General features: G+C 41.5%; 1 protein-coding gene across 4 annotated transcripts in view; it reads right to left on the reverse strand.

Annotated features, from left to right (window-relative positions):
* Positions 1–7,916: 7,916 nt before the first annotated feature.
* syt5a (synaptotagmin Va) overlaps positions 7,917–18,428 on the reverse strand; it is a 20,946-nt gene continuing 10,434 nt past the window's right edge. For 2 of the 4 annotated variants that reach the window (XM_024261113.2, XM_024261114.2), the window contains exons 3-10: positions 17,708–17,722; positions 16,541–16,722; positions 13,924–14,010; positions 12,457–12,624; positions 12,189–12,356; positions 11,984–12,101; positions 10,740–10,873; positions 8,637–8,846 (exon numbers count right to left, since the gene is read on the reverse strand). In XM_024261113.2, coding sequence (XP_024116881.1) covers positions 8,637–8,846; positions 10,740–10,873; positions 11,984–12,101; positions 12,189–12,356; positions 12,457–12,624; positions 13,924–14,010; positions 16,541–16,722; positions 17,708–17,722 — 1,082 coding nt within the window. Of the gene's footprint in view, positions 8,847–10,739; positions 10,874–11,983; positions 12,102–12,188; positions 12,357–12,456; positions 12,625–13,923; positions 14,011–16,540; positions 16,723–17,707; positions 17,723–18,428 lie in introns of all 4 variants that reach the window. The other 2 variants (XM_036213047.1, XM_036213048.1) reach the window with 2 other exon arrangements.

Raw genomic sequence — 18,428 nt, forward strand, 5'->3', positions numbered from 1 at the left:
AACTGTCCCTCCGCCCCTCCCTCTCTAAACACCTGTCCGTCTCCTGCTCAGTGGACAGGGGCGCCTGCACCAGCAGAGGGCGCTAATGATTTCAGGCCATTCAAAACATAACGGGTAGTAGACGATCATAGCTGCGCAGATTATTTTTTCCTCCCAGCGGTGAGATGCCGCCCCCTTTGAATCGGCGCCCCGGGCAGCTGCCCGTATTGCCCGTGCCTAAAACCGCTACTGGGTACTATCTCCATGCTCTCCCTGTATGCGAACTGCAGTGGATCTTGGACATGGTGCACCAGTCGCTTCAGCTTGTGCAGCACCAACAGAGGTCTTCATCACGTGTGAAGTCAGTGCTACAGGTCGGTAGTCTTTGTTTTCCTTCCGATGTTTGACTTTGGGTAGAGGAACGATACATGAGGTGTTCCAAAGAGATGGCACCTGCTGTCCAAAATCCAGGCTCAGGTTAAGAAGATGCTGAAGAGGAGCCCCAAGTTTTCAGCAGTCTGGGACCTACTCTGTCTGGACCTGGTGCTTTCCTGATGTTCCGTCTCTGCAGTCACCTGATGATCTGTGATGTGTGGTGGGAACCACATTCTGCGGGTGGAGGGTGTGGATCTCATGGAGAGGACACTGGAAGAGAGAGATCATGGCTGATGGATGAAGGAGCAGTCTGAGCTGCTGGGGCCTTCTCTGGCTGAAGGGTGAGGAGAGGCAGTGGGACAGACATGTTGATGGGTGTGGTGCAGACCAGGCTGGTGTTGGAAGTGTGGTGGTGACTGATGAAATGTCAAACCTATTAAAATACATTTTCAGTTTGTCTGCTTTTTCAGCACTTTCCGCAGCACCTTTGTCATCTTCTTGCGACCTGTGATTGTTTTCATTCCTTCCCACACCTCCCTGATGTTACTGTTTTCCAGTTTCTTCCAAGTCCTTACAGGTGTTTTGATTTCCTCCTGATCCTTTTTGTTGACAGCTCTCTTCTTTTTATTTAGAATCACTGTTACTTTCTTTTTTATCCAGGGTTTATTATTTGTATAACAATGGACTGCTTTTGTGAGCAGAATAGTATCCATGCAAAAGTTCATGTAGTCCGATATACAGTATCTCACAAAAGTGGGTACACCCCTCACATCTCGGCAAATATTTAGTTATATCTTTTCATAGGACAACACTGCATAAAGACGCTTTCACACAATGAACAGTAGTCAGTTTAAAGTTAGTACAGCAGTGTAAATGTATTGTCCCCTCAAAATAAATAAAAATACAGCCAATAATAGCTAAACCCCTAGCAACAAAAGTGAGTACACCCCTAAGTAAAAATGGGAAATGTCAATATTTTGTGTGGCCACCATCATTTTCCAGCACGGCTTGAAGTCTCCTGGCCGTGGAGATCACCAGACCTTCACAGGTTGCCAGTGGAGACCTCTTCCACTCCTCCATCACAACACAACGGAGATGGTGGACATTTCACACCTTGTGCTCCTCCACCTTCCTCTTCAGGATTCCCCAGAGGTGTTCTATGGGGTTGTTCTCTCAATGGTGGTCCAGCAGGACGCTCCAGTCTGTGCTTCCAAAGCAGTCTCTGAGTTCCTCCTCAGCTGTCCACCTCATCACGCTTCTTGTTGTTGCAGGCAGCCTCTTCACTAAAGGTGTATATGTGGGATGTAAGGACATCAAAATGTGATCTCATTTGCCAAGGGCAGGGAGGGGCGTGGCCTCATTGGCATCTTTTATGTTGGTATAAAACAAATCTATCATCCTGTCACTGTAAGTGGGACACGTATTGATGCATCGTTGATAGTGGAGAATTCAGGGAGATTGAAGTCCCCTGACATGACCACAAGTGCCTGTGGGTGCCGTGTTTGTAGCTCCAAAACCGTATTGACAACTGCCTCAATCACTGCCTCTGCGTGCGCTCTGGGCGGGTTGTAAACACAGACAGCCAGGACATGCGTAAACTCCCGAGGTAGGTAATACAGCCGAATGCTAACTGTAAAAAGCTCACATAGTCTATGCAGCATATGGTCTTTTTAACAGTGAAATGCCCAGAGTTGCACCACTTATTGTTGATATACAATATGAGGGCGCCTCCTTTTCTTAACCACTAACTGTGGTTTTTCTGTCTGGAGAAGCCGGATAGCTCCACCTTGTTGTCGGGTATGCTAGCTGTTCGCCAAGTCTCTGTTAACATGAAAAGACAGCACTCATGATAGATGCTTTGTTTGCCAACCAACCTGAGGAGTTTGTCTGTCTTATTTGGCAAGGCAAATACATTCCTCGTTATCACTGACGGTACTGGTGGTTTATATCTCCGGCATCATTCCTTTTTGGCGATGGCCTTTAGTACCATATACAACCTAAGTATCAGGTTGTTGGACTAGAGGTTTGTCTCAGGGAGGAAAGATGAGAGTAAAAGAAGTACAAGACAAAACTAAAGTGTGACCATGTGTATATATTTTACAGTGACCATACAAAAATAAAAAACAGTAGAATATGATTAAATATATACAGTATGTATAATATGTTTAGGGCTGTCAGATTTGTCGCGTTAAAAACGCGTTAATTTGACACGTGCTTGGCGGCAACAATTTTTTTGATGCATTAATCGCGGATTTTCCATAGACTGTATATAATGGGGGGACCTCATAGCTCGATAAGTCCATTATTTTTACAGTCAATGGGATTTTCTCATACGTGCCTTTCCATACCACGCGCAGGCGTACCTCATCGTCCTCTCACCGGCTGCTCTCACTAGATCACAGGCAGGTCTCCAACAACCGAGCTGCTAGCTAGAACCGGCCGGCGCTAGGACCTGGAGAGCTCCTTCACTCTAACCCGGCTCCGGTTCACGTCCAGTACCACGTCTGGTGGTACCGGCTCGCGTCCCGAGAGCTGCAGACCCCCGACGTTCCGAACAGCAAGCGCACCGGGGGACGTTTTAAATGTTCTGGAGGTTTAAGCGTGATCCAGCCCCAGCATAGCGGTCTGTCTGCCGGCATATTCATCACGTGAACTCCGCTGGACACGTCGCTGCATCAAGCTGCAGCCAGAGAACGCGGCGGCACTAACAGACTGTCAAACTATCCACAGTGTATCCCGCTTTTCTCAGTCTTTAATGTTTTAAAAAACAACAGTTCATTGGAAATGATAAATCTCTATTTCATTTATTACTGCAGTTCAGCAGAGGAGGAAAAGATTTGGTCCTGACAAAAAATGAACATGAAAGTGTTATGGAAATGTTATTTTTGATGTTTTTTATTTTATTTTACTGAACGTTGATTGAAGTTTTGAATTTAAAATGCCCTTCACTTGCACTTGGGCTTTTGTTAGGCATTTTATGTTACAGCCTTTTATTGTTAAGAAAGTTTATCTCAATACAATGTTACAAAATAAAGTATTTCTGATGAAAACTATTAATTTTGCCATTCTTGTTTTCATAATTAATGTAGAACTGCTAAATTCCACGAAGCACACATTTTTTTCCTTAAAAAAAGGTCACATATTAATATGCGATTATTCGCGAGTTAACTCTGGACAATGCGATTAATCGCGATTAAAAATTGTTATCGCCTGACAGCTCTAAATATGTTACAATGTCCTTTTTTGTGAGGGATATTTTTCCTTCATAGAAGAAGAATATAAATAGTCCTGAGGTCTCCAGCAAAAGGAATCAGTTCAGAATTTCTCGTTCATGGAGGGGAACTTTGTATATGGGTGGGACGGGTTCTCCTACCGCTCTGTGGGAGTGGTGGTAGGTTCTTTGGGCTCCATGTAGCTCGCCATCATGTAAAACTCTGTCTCGGAAAACCCGTGTCAGAGACCTGGCCTCTATGGACAGGAAAAATAGTAAATTTACAGTCTCATAATCACAATTCCTTTTATCAGAAAGAAAAGCAATTGAACCAATCCAAATATCCAAAATATTCCAATAGAAACTTAATTCCAAAAAGGCTGACTTAAAATGACACCTATTCAATAATTCATAATCACATTAGAATCTGGAATCATATTTGTTTCATTTAAATGCATTTCATCACATTAAATTAATTTAATTTCATATCAATTCACATAATTTCATGTCAATTTATATAATTTCATGTACATGATAAACAATTTCCTTTAAATGTACTCAGTTCAAATGAAGAAAATAAAGAAATAAAACTACAATAGGTATAGATTGGACCCATTTCACATGCAAAAACAACCAACAAAAAAGCAATTGAGGCAGCTGATGCCCACACCAGCTGCCTCAATTGTAAACAACTCACGAGCTGATTAGCCAAACAAACCCCGCACTCCGCCACAGCGTTTCAGCTTTGCCTGATGAATAATCGATCTACAGAGAAAAGTGTGTCTTTTAACCGCTGATCAAAAAAAACAAAATCGCCATTAGGACACTTTATATTAGGATGTACCTGCTGGTAAAGCAGCTCAGCTCAGGTCCCTCTAGAAGTGTCATAACCGGAAGTGCACGTCAGCTGCATTTAAGCGTGAGCCGGCAGGTGTTAAAGAGACAGTAGCCGTGCAAAACCACAGCTGGGTTACACTTTGCTTTTCTCGTTGCTCCAGCACGGGTCCCTCTGTATCGTCTTCTCAACTCTTTTGGGATATTATGCCTCATTCCAGCCTTTGTTTTTCTTTAGACTCAAGAATTCTCCTGTAGACAACAACTCACGTTCAAACAGATCAGTAGACTGGCAGCACACCTGACCACGCTTATGCCTTGCCCTTGTCCATTAAACCATTTGCTTATGGATCCAAATGTCTCAGCACCGGACCTGACCCAGTACCAGATGCAGTACTGGGTGCGAACTGGGCCGGGATGCTAACCTGTACTTGGTTAGGGTACCATTTCTGGGTTGGGAACTGGTGTGCTCCCAAAAACCCAGCTTCATAGAGCTGTAGTTATTCATGTTGTGCTCTGAGGCTCGTAAACCTTGGCTGGCATATCTAGTGGGCCTCAATTTGCCTCAGTTCAATGCTTCTTCAATATTGGACACGTTTTGTGGTTCAAGTGATGGTAGTCCACATACATGTTTCTTCCTAACAAGCACAATGGGAGTGACATAAGGGCTGCCACTCTCCCTAATCACAGAAGATTTAACAGCTGGTTACTGGGTTCCTTAATAACCAAATAATTACAAGGAGGGATGTGCCGGTAGTGTTGTTTAACTCTGACATCAGGAGAGGAATCTTACAAGGTGACAAGCTCCGTACACCCCAAATCATTGTGTGCTGCAAAGACAGATGGATTTTGTTCCAAATAGGACCTGACCTTTCTCTTCTCCTCTGCAGACAGAAGGGAACGGTTGGCATGTTGGTCTGATCAGGTGGTGCCATTCCTGCATTCTGGGTGGCTAAATTGGCCACCTCAGTAACTCCATCGCATTAGTCAGTGGGTGAAGCTGCACCCCTGTGTGAACTACGTGGTTTGAGGCCTCCTTTTTGGGTCTTAACCTTTGTTCTTTCGTCAGATTTTTCATTTCCTGGAAAAGTTGACTTTACATAAGAAAAACAGTATAAATTGTTTTCACTATCCTTTACAGGGTTCAACATTTCTAAAATGTATTCATTTAAAAAAAACAAAACTCATTTGTCACAAACAGGGAGGCAGCTGGTTCTACTTGCAGCAGGTTTATTAGTTCAGACAGGAGCTAAGCACAACTAAAAGTGCACAAAACTAAATCAGGGTCAGACAGGCAGAGGTCAACCATGAGCATCGGACCATCCAAGAAGAGAGTAGAGATTTCGGAGTCCACGCGAGGGTCAGGACCGGCAGCAGACAATCAGATGAAGCAGGATCAGAAACAGGAGATCTGGTCCAGGTAGAAACGCTCAGTAATGGAGGCAGGGTGGGACAAACAATACTTGTGTGCTGCTTAAGAAGCAGGTGGGTGATTGTCAGATTAGAGACAGCTGAGCAGCATCCAGGAACTGTGGCCTGGGAAATCCCTTGGAAGTATAAACCAGCCCTTTGGTTATGTGAATAAATGAGAGAAACTCCACTTTTCATGAAATGTCTGTTTTAGAATGTCGGCACATAACATCACTGCCCAAATGCCCAGATGATGACTTTGTCATGTTCTGCTTGTTTTGTTCCCAGTTTTTTGTGCAGACTGTGTGACTCCGCCCATTCTTCTTTTGATCCAGTTCATCAGTCACAGGTGCCTACACTGTTAATACTTTTTATACTTTTCCATCTTCTTCTTAACCGTTTTGTCCCTTTCTGGGTCACTGGGCTGCCGGAGCCCAACCCCACTGCTGATGGGTGAAGGCAGGATATACCCTTGACAAGTCACCAGTCTGTCGCAGGGTGCAAATCATAAACCCATTTACACTCACACTTAAGGACAATTTAGAGTAACCAGTTAAAATATGAAACATATTTTTGGACAGTGGGAGGAAGCCGGAGTCCCCAGAGAGAACCAACATATGCAAGGGGAGAACATGCAAACTCCACACAGAAAGGTCCTTCCTTGGTGATTCTGTTTCAGGTCCCCCAGCCAGGACTTGATCTTCTTGGTGTGAGGCAAGAGCACCTTCCACTGTGCCACCGTGCAGACCTTGGCAGTATGTATAGTTGATCGTTGAGATGATCCAGAGTAGTGATGGGAGAAAGTAATGTTGTTCAAAAGAGAACTTTTTGGTCTTAATTCCACTCACTGTGCTTGGAGGAGGAAGAAGAATGAAGAAAATCATCCCAAGAACACCATCCCTACCGTGAAGTATCGGGGTCGGAGCATCATGCCATGGGAGTATTTTTCCAGGCATGGGGCAGGACTACTGTACTCTATTGAGAAAAGGATGATGAGGCCATGTATTGTGAGATTTTGGGGAACAACCTCTTTCCATCAGTAATCCTTGGTACGATCCATGTATACATTAAAAGTGGGGTCATCTGGACCCCACAATACAGCTCGCTGAACTTTTTTTTTCAATATTTTTTTTTTATCTTCACTGGTGTCTGTGGCAGACATAAAATCCTGTCCACCTTTGTCATGGGAAGGATCACACATCAATACAACTGTAGGGTCATCTGAATCCCATAAGAGAGCACGGGTTAAATCATTGAAGATGGGTCGTAGCTGGGGCTTCCAATATCCAGATGACCCGAAGCGCACAGCCAGGAGAACCAAGAAGCGGCTCTATAAGAAGCATATCAAGGTTCTGGAGTGGCATAGCCAGTCTCCAAACTGTATATCAGAATAGAATAGAATAGAATAGAATAGAATAGAATAGAATAGAAAAATTCAGAAGATTTGAACTGCTTTCACATTTCACACCATGTCTCTTCTAACTAAGAGTACATGTGATAGTATTGGGTAGCGACAGTCCAATTTGAACACCGTACGCTAAAGTACAACATACAAGAATGCCTGCTAAGCATGTTGTTGAACATGTGACACATAATTACATAGCTTTAGTGTTCAGAATGTCAGCAGGACAGCTTTTAGAGATGCTGATAAACATTTCACAATATATTTTTAATTATTAGCTTTGCAATATTTTTGCTCTTACCTAAGAGTCATCCAAAAATACATTCACAAGATACATACACACTTGTACTTTTTTATAAAATGCAATATTGAAGGACTTATATTTGCAAAACTTTGATTTATATCATTTACAACATATATTCTTTTCCTTTTTCTAAATTGTCTTTATTTCTATTTGCAGATATTCAACATCTGCCCTCCCCCCCATCTAATTCCTGCCTCACATGTTCAGCTTTAGCGACAAGGACTAAGAGGACGCTCTGATAATCCAGCCTTTCTATGGCGATCCACAGCCAGTTTATGTAAAAGCACCTATGCTGTTATTTTTATCAAAGTTCATATAAACTGAAAACTATTTCATTTACGCTTTTAAGTACAAAATGTCAACCTGTTATGCACAACAAAAGCAAATCCATGCTTCCAACAAACCATCCGTCACATGTTTATTTACTGCTCTATTTTCAATAAACAATAAAACAGCAAACCAGTTTACATTTTAGGAGCAATAGCCACTCTTCCAAACAACAGAAACACTCGACGGGATGTTCTCACATTTAAACACTGATGACAGAAACAAAACCACAATTGGTACAAATAAACAATCACAAGAAAAGTGACTGAACAAATCCAGTCTGAATGGTCTGATAAGTAAACACAAACATGATATGCAGTAAAAAGTAGCAAAAAGCTTGTTTCTGGATGTTTTCAATTTTCTTCCAGAAAGTAATTTTAAGACATGTATTAGCCTTTCAAAGGTTAAAGGGTATGTTAAAGAAAAGAAGAAAAAAATAAATTGTACTGAACAAGAAAAATAGTACAATAATTTACATAAAACCTTAATTATAACATTTTGTTTTACTTACTCTGTTTGAACTTGTTTTAAAGAAAAAAGAGAAATAATTACTATTTTCAAAACGATTTTTTTTAATAATTAACAGAAATCTGTGGCAACACGTTTAAGCAAATATGTAAATGATCTTAATTCCTTCAGACAGCTTGAATAATCACATACAGACTCCCAAAGTAAGTTATTACAATGGAAACATCCAACAGTTTGTTAAAAATATTTAAGTTTCTAGTCAAGTTCTGTCTTCTGTTTAAAGACCTACGCTTTTTGACAGGAAGCTTCTTACAACAAGGTTGTGCTCAGCGGATGGGGGCCTTCAGAGCAGCATCCACCTCCTCTTCAGGCAGCAGCGTGTGCCACTGGGCCACTGGACGCCTGGGGTTGGCCAACATGTCTGACCAATGGCGCAGCCCGACGCCGGAGGCCCCGTAACCAATCCAGCATTTGCCGATGGGATCGTTGCTGCCCAGCTTATCGTAGTCATAGACTGTGATGAGAACCTGCACTTTCTACAAAGAAAACAGAGAGAAGATTAATTGCTATGACATTTTTTTCTTCTTTCAAATTCTACCGTGTAACTTAAAATCCTATTCACTGATGAAGGCAGGATTATCTCTACTGTGTTTGGTATAATTTGGTATTTCAGTTACTTTGATTTTGAATTGGATAGGGTATACTACATATATATATATATATATATATATATATATATATATAATTTTTTTGTCAGAAGCACAAATGTTAAAATTAGGTAAAAGCAAAGGTCACACAATTTGATTTAGTGGTGGCAGTACCATGGTTAGGTAAGAAGCAGTCCATGCCCTCCTCATATCTAATACCTTCTTAAAAGTTTGTTAGGGACTGTTGTAATCTGAAGAATGCCGGCTGACTAATAAAATAATGATGGCAAATCAAATTAAACAGAAAATGAGAGAAAAGGTGAAAAGTGCATTCACTACAATTACATTTTTGGAACTAAGAAAAGTTTTAGTTTTTGAATCCATGGAAGAGTAATTTCATAAACATTGTAAATAGGAGACAATGCCTCCCATTCAGCATAAGGGGTTGGAGTGGAGGTCTAACCCTTTAACACTAGAGATTTTACTACGATATAATATAACACACATGCTTCAAACTACTCTAATTCATTGACGATTTACGCAGTTATTGTTATTCTGAAACACCGAAAAGCAGCTTTGTACTGATAAGTGACACTTTACTGTATGATGGTAAATCAGTGTAAAGCTACTGTCAGGACTCACTCAGCCATGTCCTCCTCCGACCACCAGAGGGACCCCTCTCCTGATTATTAACCATCTTCAGCACCTTCCTCACCACAACTCTCATCAGCCAATGCTTCAGTCTAATCTTCCTCATCAAAACCACCAGCATTTGTACTCACTCCAGCCTCAACTTCAGTGCGAAGTCTTGATCGTGTTTATCCAGTCTGAGTAGTTTTCCCTAGTTTGATTCTCTGTGTTTTGACCCACGACTGTTTATTCGTTACTCTGCCTCGCCTTTGCGTTTTTGACCTTCGGCTGCCTTTATGTGTCCGAGTTCCCACCCTAATCCCTAACTACTAAAAAACGATATCGCGTGGAACTATATAGTGCCCTGCATTTTAAAGGCAATTTGGACACAATGCTCACTACTTTTCTTGCGTTTTTCTAAACATCAGATATGACTCAACCAATTATGCAAGGTCAAAATTGAATCAATACAAACATTTCACAACGTTTATTTATAACTCCACGGTCTTCTGGTGGTGAAAATGAGGATTGTTTTTTCTAAAATTACATTTAAACATGTTTTTTGTTCAAATTGTTCAACCGCAATGCATTGTGGTCTATATTTGTTAATCTAATGAGCATCGATGCACGCTATTTTTTCGCAAAGACTTCTGCAAAATTTCTAGTCTACTCAATTTTGGAATTAGTAGATTCGGGCACTATAGTGCACTTATAGCGTGTAGGGGGGATTCGGACATAGCTTATGACTTGCCCTTGCTCTGTTCCATGAAATCATTTGCAAATGGATCCTGACGTCTCAGCCTCTTTGTCACAGTAGCTGCATACGTCTGTGTTGCAAATCGGCACAGAGCGGCTTTTCTCCACATCAGATTAATTCAGTTTACACTGACGGCATAAACACTTTACAACTGTAAAGTGATGCATACCAGTGCGAAGCTGCCTCAGAACCCATTGGAACTGCATTTATTATGTAAACGATTGAAGAGTTACAGTAATTCAAAGAACATCAACACTGGAGCTTAAGCAGCCAAGCAGTTCCTGATCACAGCATGACTGCAGCACACTACTTCCCCCTTGGATGGGTCAAGTTTGGAGAGCAAATTTCCCACACCCAGATTTGGGACAGTAAAATCCATCTGATGGAGAACCAACCTGGATCTGAGAGAAGGGAATCTCAAAGCTGAAGCTCTCATTGAAATAAGGATTCAGGGTATTTTGTTTGACGGATGTCTTCTTTTTCTTGAGTCTCTTGCCGTTGTGCTGCAGCACCACCTTCACAAAAGGATCTGGAACAGACAAGCACACATGGATCCGTACATATGTTCTATGTCAACAGTCCCCATCTCTTGTTTACACTTCCTTTGTGCTGGGTGTACTCAAGGTAGTGAATGGACTCTACCCAGGCAGTGTTAAGTTAAAGCCAAACTGGTACATTACAGTCAAAATCCCAACCAGGCAGTAACATCGAATAACACTCAAACCATTCAACAATCCACCACCATGGATCCATTAATCTATCTTCAGAACCCAGTGAATTCCTTTCATGATCAAGAGGCTGCTGGAGTCAACCAAGCTATTGTTGGGCAAAGGTGGGCTACGCCCTAAGCACATCGCCAGTCAGTTGCAGGACCCCACAACCACATTTACATGCACACCTAGGGACAACTCATAAACATTCATTATCCTATGAAGCCAACAGATTCTCATTCCCAAGTCATCACATTTTGACATTTGGTTAAGGACCCTCCGCGTCATAAATTGACATTTGTTGTGTCCCCAACTCATTGTTTTTTTAATGTGCAACATCCGGCCCACAAACCGGTACCGGGATATAAACCACACCAGTATCCTAACTTTAATCTTAACCTAATACCAAATGTTGATCGGTACCAGTTCCGCATGTGGTAGCGGTTGCAGTAACAGACGTGGACCAGGGTAGGACTGAGGTACAGATACTGACCTCGTCTCGAGGTTTGGTCTGTGTCTGAACAAAACGACCGGACCCCTGATTTAATTGGAACAGTCAAAGAAATTATAAGTTGGAGACACCCAAAAAGTAAAAAAAAAGTCCTTAACCATGTGTCAATATCTGACAATTTGGGTTTGGACGGTGGGAGGAAGCCAGAGTCCCAGAGAAAGCCCACACATGCATGAGGAGAACATGCAAACTCCACACAGAAAGCACCCAGCTGGGATTTGAGCCAGGGACTTCTCACTGTGATGCAAGAACGGTAACCAACATCCAAGACCAAAAGCCAGTTAAGAGCCACCAGTGATACCAAACACTGGGTGCGAAGAAGTCAGAATGCACCAGAAAAAAACGCTCATGCTAACATTCATCATCCATGACATTTATGCTGTGATGTGAGCCAACCTTCTCTCCTTCAGATATTTACCTGACAGTCCTCCCACATCCATCTTCTTCAGATTCTTGGCTTCCATTATATTAACTGTTAGCTTGCCGGCCGTTGGGACATAACGCAGGGAAATGCAGATATCACCCAATTTCTCTTGCTGTCAGGAAAAATATGACATTTTATTTTTTTATGTTATTAATTGATGTTATACTCACTGTAAATATGATACATATAAATCAACAACCTCCTCTTTTTCTCCTCCAACCAAATCCTTCCATTCATGTATTGGTTGTCCAAGGTCAATACTATTCATGGGGATCTTTATTTCACCAATGACATCATGTTTTCCAAAACGATCAAAGTCAAAGACCTGTAGCACCAAAGTCTGACCACCCAACTCACTGTAGGGTATCTGAAAGAGGAAGAGGGAAGTGCTGGGTGAATGAGCTGCTGACAATAACAGAAAAAAACAAGTCAGGTTAAACATCATGAAGTTCTCTAGATTAATGAACCTTGAAGGTAAACGTCTCATTGAAGACGGGGCAGAGGTTCTTGCGTTGGACTTTAGTCTCAAACTTTTTTTTCTTGTCTGGTAACATGTAGACTTTGACGTAGGGGTCAGAAGTGCCCCCCATGTCCATGGCTGGTAGGTCTTGAGCCTGAAGGATGCCCACTATGAGCTGAAAGATGGAAAAAAGATGAGGTCTAGTTTAACTGTGAAAAAAACATTTCCTGATATTTATCCAACATATTCTCATCCCCAAGTCGTCATATTTTTGGTTAAGGACCCCTCTGCGTCTCTTTTAGACGTTTTGGGTGTCCCCAACAAGTCGTTTTTGGATGTGCTGACTGTTGGTAAAACCAAGGGTCCACAACCCTCTGGACAGTTACCAGACGCGGACTGGTCCTCGGGACGCGTCCAGTATTGGTACCCAACCCTAACACAGCACCAGACGTGGTATCGGATGTGGTACTAGACCAGGACTGGGACCAGATGCGAACCGGGCACGGATTAGGGTACATGTACTGGGTTAGGATATTGGTGCACTCCACTTCCTGGTACTGGAGCGGTTCCAGTTCGCGGCCCAGAGGTTGGGAACAGCCAGCATGTCAAAAAACGACGAACTGGGGACACCGAAAACGTCAAAAAGAGATGCAGAGGGCCCTTAACCAAACGTCGATATGTGGCGACTTAGGAGTGAGAATGTGTTGGTTTATCTGCACAATAGGGCTGCATGACATAGGGAATCTCAAGATTTGCAAAATTAGAGACCAATATTGTAATGACAACATTACTTGGGATTACATGATGATATAGCAGAACAATAAAAAAACTTCCAGTACATGATTTCCATTTCACTGCTGTAGTAAAAGTCAATATAACTTGAAATATACTCCAAATGATTCTTGGAGGCAGCATCTAACACAGGGTGTCAAACTCAATCACAGAGGGGGTCAAAATCCAAAACATACCTTAGGTTGCAGTCCAGACAGGACAAACATTTATTGAACACTCTAAAACAAGTGACTTTTTACCATAAGAATTAATAAAATCTGGCAGGAATATTGTTCCAGAATAAATTAGCTTAAACCTTAAATAACTTTCAATATTCTACTCTCCATAAAAGTATGTTTTGTCAAATGTATACGAGTAAGTGTGTAGCACAAGATAACATCGGGCCATTAATAACAATAAAATAAAATGATCTGGAGAACCGGAGATAATTACTCGGACGGCCCTCTGTCCTTGGCTTTGACACGTGATCTACCATAAAAAGGCTCCATCAGGTTGGTCAAATGCAATGAGGGCTTTATTTGTTTAGTCAAATACTTTAAGCTGCCATTAGATTGTTAAGCATGTGTGTAAACATTCAGGGTAACCATTTATTTCAGTTTACGACATCTTTTGCGATATCTATGTCACTCACACTGGCTGATATTGTACTGATGATAAGTTTTCAATTTATTGTGCAGTGTACCTGGTTATCAGTAAAGTTATAATCCAAAGAGTACTCCAGTTTTCCAAAGAACTCCTTCTCCTCCTCCTCCTTCCCTTCTTCTCCCTCCTAAAAGACAAAATCAATACATTAACTTTTTCACTTTTAATCTCTTTTCTTTCCATCTCGGTTTCTTTCTGAGGTACGGTGGAGTTTGGATCCTTTTTCCAGGACATTTAGTTCTATCCTGCCATTGCTGTCATCGCTAGTCCCAACCTGGATGACAGCCAAACAGCTGTGGACAGCTGAACAGAGATTACAGTCAAACAAAAAACACAGTGAGACTCTGAACAGGGTCATTCTCATCTATATCTTCCAACAACACAGATGAATGTTTAATGAGACATAGGGGCTTCATACGACAGCATCATCCTAATGTCATAGGTGTGTGGAACTTCCATTATCCTTACAAAAACTTCACAATAAACTTACCACACACCCAACAATGGTACGTAAAATTTTTATGACTTCCCTTTTAGGTGATGACCCTCGAGGGACTCGAGCCTAAAAGGTGCATTCACATTGAACAGGATTTGTGCAATTTACAGACATGAGTTGAGGCGTTCTGAAGTCCTGTGGTGCGACGCAATGGTCTGGCAGCAGCTCGATTTCAGTGGCAACCAGAATTTAAATATCTGAAGTTTGACAGGTCACTATGTTGCATCTGCCAATCAGAAACTCAGCTTTGGGCACGTGACGTTTTCAGTGTCTCGATCAGCTGGTAGAAAATGAATCCAAAGCAAGCATTTTGTCACCTATTTCATTAACCCGCTGGAACCGCAGGTTCTCAGAGCTCATCTGGCATTTTGGGGCGAAGGCGGGATACACTCAGGACAGATAGCCGGCTTTCAATCCTGTGGTGAAGCTCATTCGCTAAACAGACAGAGAGCCGCTTTGGGGTGCAGAGGCTGCCAACTGAGACATAAAAAAAATAAAGGAAAAAGGTCTCCTAATTGTATTTTCCCGCATCAGGTTAATACGAGACAGTGCGCCTTCAAGTTCAGCCGCAGAGACACAGAAACACTGCGGAAGCGGCTGTCATACAGACACAGACCTCTATACCGGGAAAATCTTTTGTTAATCATCATATAAACCAAAACACGTACACGTAATTATCAATGTTTTTGTTGAACTCCTCACAATAAATAAACTTGATTTCTCAACATCATACGTCTGCATACATTCTACATACAGACACTGTTCCTTATGGCATCAACCTAAAAACATTGACTGGTAGCGCCTCTCACAAGCGGCATTAACGGCAAACATCAAATTTGCTGGTGACACCCAGCCCTACTCAATTTGTTGTCATGTTGAACCACGTTCCAGGCAGCATAACGTTCTCCTTGTCTTCTCCTGACTCTTTCACGTCTATCACCGGTGCTCAGGGTGAACCTGCTCTCGTCTGTGAAAAGTACAGGGCGCCAGTGGCGGACTTGCCAATTCTGGTGTTCTTGAGCCAGTGGAGCTCCACGGTGCTGGGCAGTGAGCACAGGGCCCACTACAGGACGTGGGTCCCTTAGGCCACCTTCATGAAGTCTGTTCCTGATTGTTTGGGTAGAGACATTCACACCAGTGGCCCTCTGGAGGTCATTCTGTAGGGCACGAGCAGTGCTCAGCCTGTTCAGCCTTGTACAAAGGAGCAGGTATCGGTCCTGCTGAGGGGTTGAGGACCTTCTACGGCCCTGTCCAGTTCTCCCAGAATAACCACCAGTCTCCTGAAATCTCCTCCATGTTCTGGAGATTGTGCTGGGAGACACATTAAACCTTCTTGCTGCAGCACGTGTGGATGTGCCATCCTGGAGATGTTGGACAACCTGTGCAACTTCTGTAGGGTTAAGGAATCTCCTCATACTGCCAGTAGAGATAATTATCAAGCCAAAATCAGCACGAGTGGAAAACCAGCCAAAAAAGATCAAGAGGGAGAAACTTGAAATGACCTCCACATGTAACACCAGTCCTGTTTGGAGGGTTTTCTAATTGTTGCCACTGAAGTGCACCTGTTGTTAATTCATGAACACCAATACAGCTGAAATTGATTAACGAGGCCCTCAGCTGATTAACCAACAAGAAGATTATCAGACAGGTTTAATTCAATTCATGCCAGGCCCAATAAAAAAGGTCTTCCTTTAATTTTTATGAGCAGTATGTATATATGTGTGTGTGTTTTTTAAATAAAGTCCCATCTTTCTTTAGCTCAATTACAAATGTAGATTAAAAAAAGTTTTCATAGCCAAACAAAAGTGGTTTTTAATGGGAGTTTTAATAAAAAATGAATCCTGGATGAAACTGTACCAATTTGAAATTGTAATTCAAATAGAATTTTTAACTTTTTGATGAAAATTTGATTGATACAGAATTGTTTGTAATGGTCAAAAATATTGAAGCTTGCTATAAGTTTCTCATATCACAAGCCCATATTAACTGAAGGACTGTAGTTTTCAGAGTTTTCAGGAAAACAGCACAACATCAGCTTAGAACCATATCTGGTGTTGTATTCAAGTTCTTTCATTTTCAAATTCAGTTGGAACATGTGGTTCTAGTTTTTCTGAATTTAAAGAAACTAATTTCTCCTGTACATAACAGAGGGTTTCACCACCTTTTTCTCCTCTCCTTCTTCTCCCTCTTTATCCTTCTTCCTGCGTCCTCGACCTCCCTTCCTTTCTCTGGCCTTCTTGGGCTTTTTGCCTTTGTTGATGCACTTCTTGTAAATGCAGAATCCCAGACAGCCGACAAGAGCGAGGACCACCACCACAATGGCACCCACTGCCCACATGGGCACTGGAAGTACAGAGAAGAGTTTATTTAATCTCAAAGACCTTCTGTGATTGATTTGAGTTCTGCACTGCAAAAGGGGAATCTTAAGAAAGTAAGAGGAAATGTGTCTTACTTTCTGTTATGCAAGAAAAATAATTTTATTGCTGCAAAGCCCACCAGAAATAGTTGACAGAAAATTCCAATTTTCTTGAATGAAGAGGTAAACTCTTATTAAATCCACAAAAAATAATTGTACAAAGTTTTATGAGACATAGTACACTAGGGCATTCCTGTGACCCCTAGGGATACAGCGGGTTAAGGAAATGGATAGATGGATGGATGCAGATTTGAATAGTATCGACTACAATATGTCAGGATAGCTGCTCTCAACATTTGGGTTGAGCCAAACCCTTCCTGTTACTCTAAAGTATCCTGTAGAACAACAAGTAAAGTTAAGCGATCAAAATGCGTCGATGTGCGTCTTTGCCGAAGGTATTAAATGTATGTGGACAACATGAATTTCTATCCCCTTTTGTGCTTGATCGCACTATACTGTAAATATGTGCAAATAAAATCAGCCAAAATTGAAACCGTTACAATATCTGCTTCAATGAAAGGTCGATATTTTCAATAGGACCTCAAATATTATTATTATTCAGATTTGTGTTTAGCTTTGTGAACGATCTAAGACAGAAAATGAAAATACAGTTAAGCAGGACATTCATAAAATGAATATACATTTTACTTTTATTATTTATGTAAAATTGTGTTAAACAGTGTTCATCTGTTAGCTTTAGCATTTTAAATGCGAAAACCAGAAGTTACTGTTCGCATTTTTTACCCTGTAGCCATTTTGTCTGACGCAAACATGAAAAGGTTCTCTAAACTAAAAAAAAACATAGCTGATTCAAATTTTTCTGCAGGGACATCACTTTCTTCACATTACATTCAATAGTTTTCAGTCTTTCCCTCTTCAGGAAAACACCAGATGAAAGTGAAACAGACTTACTTTTGAGTTTATGATCTTGAGGAAGATGGATGATGGATCACATGAAGAGGAAATGAAACAAACGGATGAAAACAAATGAAGAGACAGTGATGAGATGTGAAACTGAATGTTTTTAATCCTAAGGATTTCACAAAATATACTTTTTCTACTTTTACAGATTAATAATCAAGACCAAAAAAAAAAAAACATGCTAGCTGCTGTTCAAACTCTGATTACCAATAAAATTATATTTTTAAACTTCAACAGGGCCACATGTTTGAGTATTTCTACAGTGAGTTAAAGTCCCAGTCTGATAAAGAAAATTTAAGTTAGATGATTTTAACGTTTTCTTGTGGAGGACATGTATGAAAATTTAGTTTGAAATTATATTTTTAAGTATTTCTTCAATCAAATAGTTGCGAATCAGGAGCAGATGGAAAAAAACGCAGTTTGAAAAAGAGTCTATATGCTGGGCGGAGCTTAAGCTCCATAGAATACAGTCACATATCCCAACCTGCCACCGTGCAGCACCCTAAATGCAAGTTTTTCAGCAAATTTAGCACATGGTCGCACGGCGGCGTCTGTAATTGGGAGGCGGCAGTCACATTCTTACACGGTGGCCGGGGAGGTGTAAAGAAAAAGCTACAATTTCATGGTGACTGGACGGACGCCCGGCAGAAGTGTAAATGTCTCTGGATGGTGGTTGTCTATATCAAGTGCTACCGGCCGCTGGTAGTCTAGG

Source organism: Oryzias melastigma, linkage group LG8 (genome assembly GCF_002922805.2).
Source record: "Oryzias melastigma strain HK-1 linkage group LG8, ASM292280v2, whole genome shotgun sequence".
Classification (NCBI taxonomy): domain Eukaryota; kingdom Metazoa; phylum Chordata; class Actinopteri; order Beloniformes; family Adrianichthyidae; genus Oryzias; species Oryzias melastigma.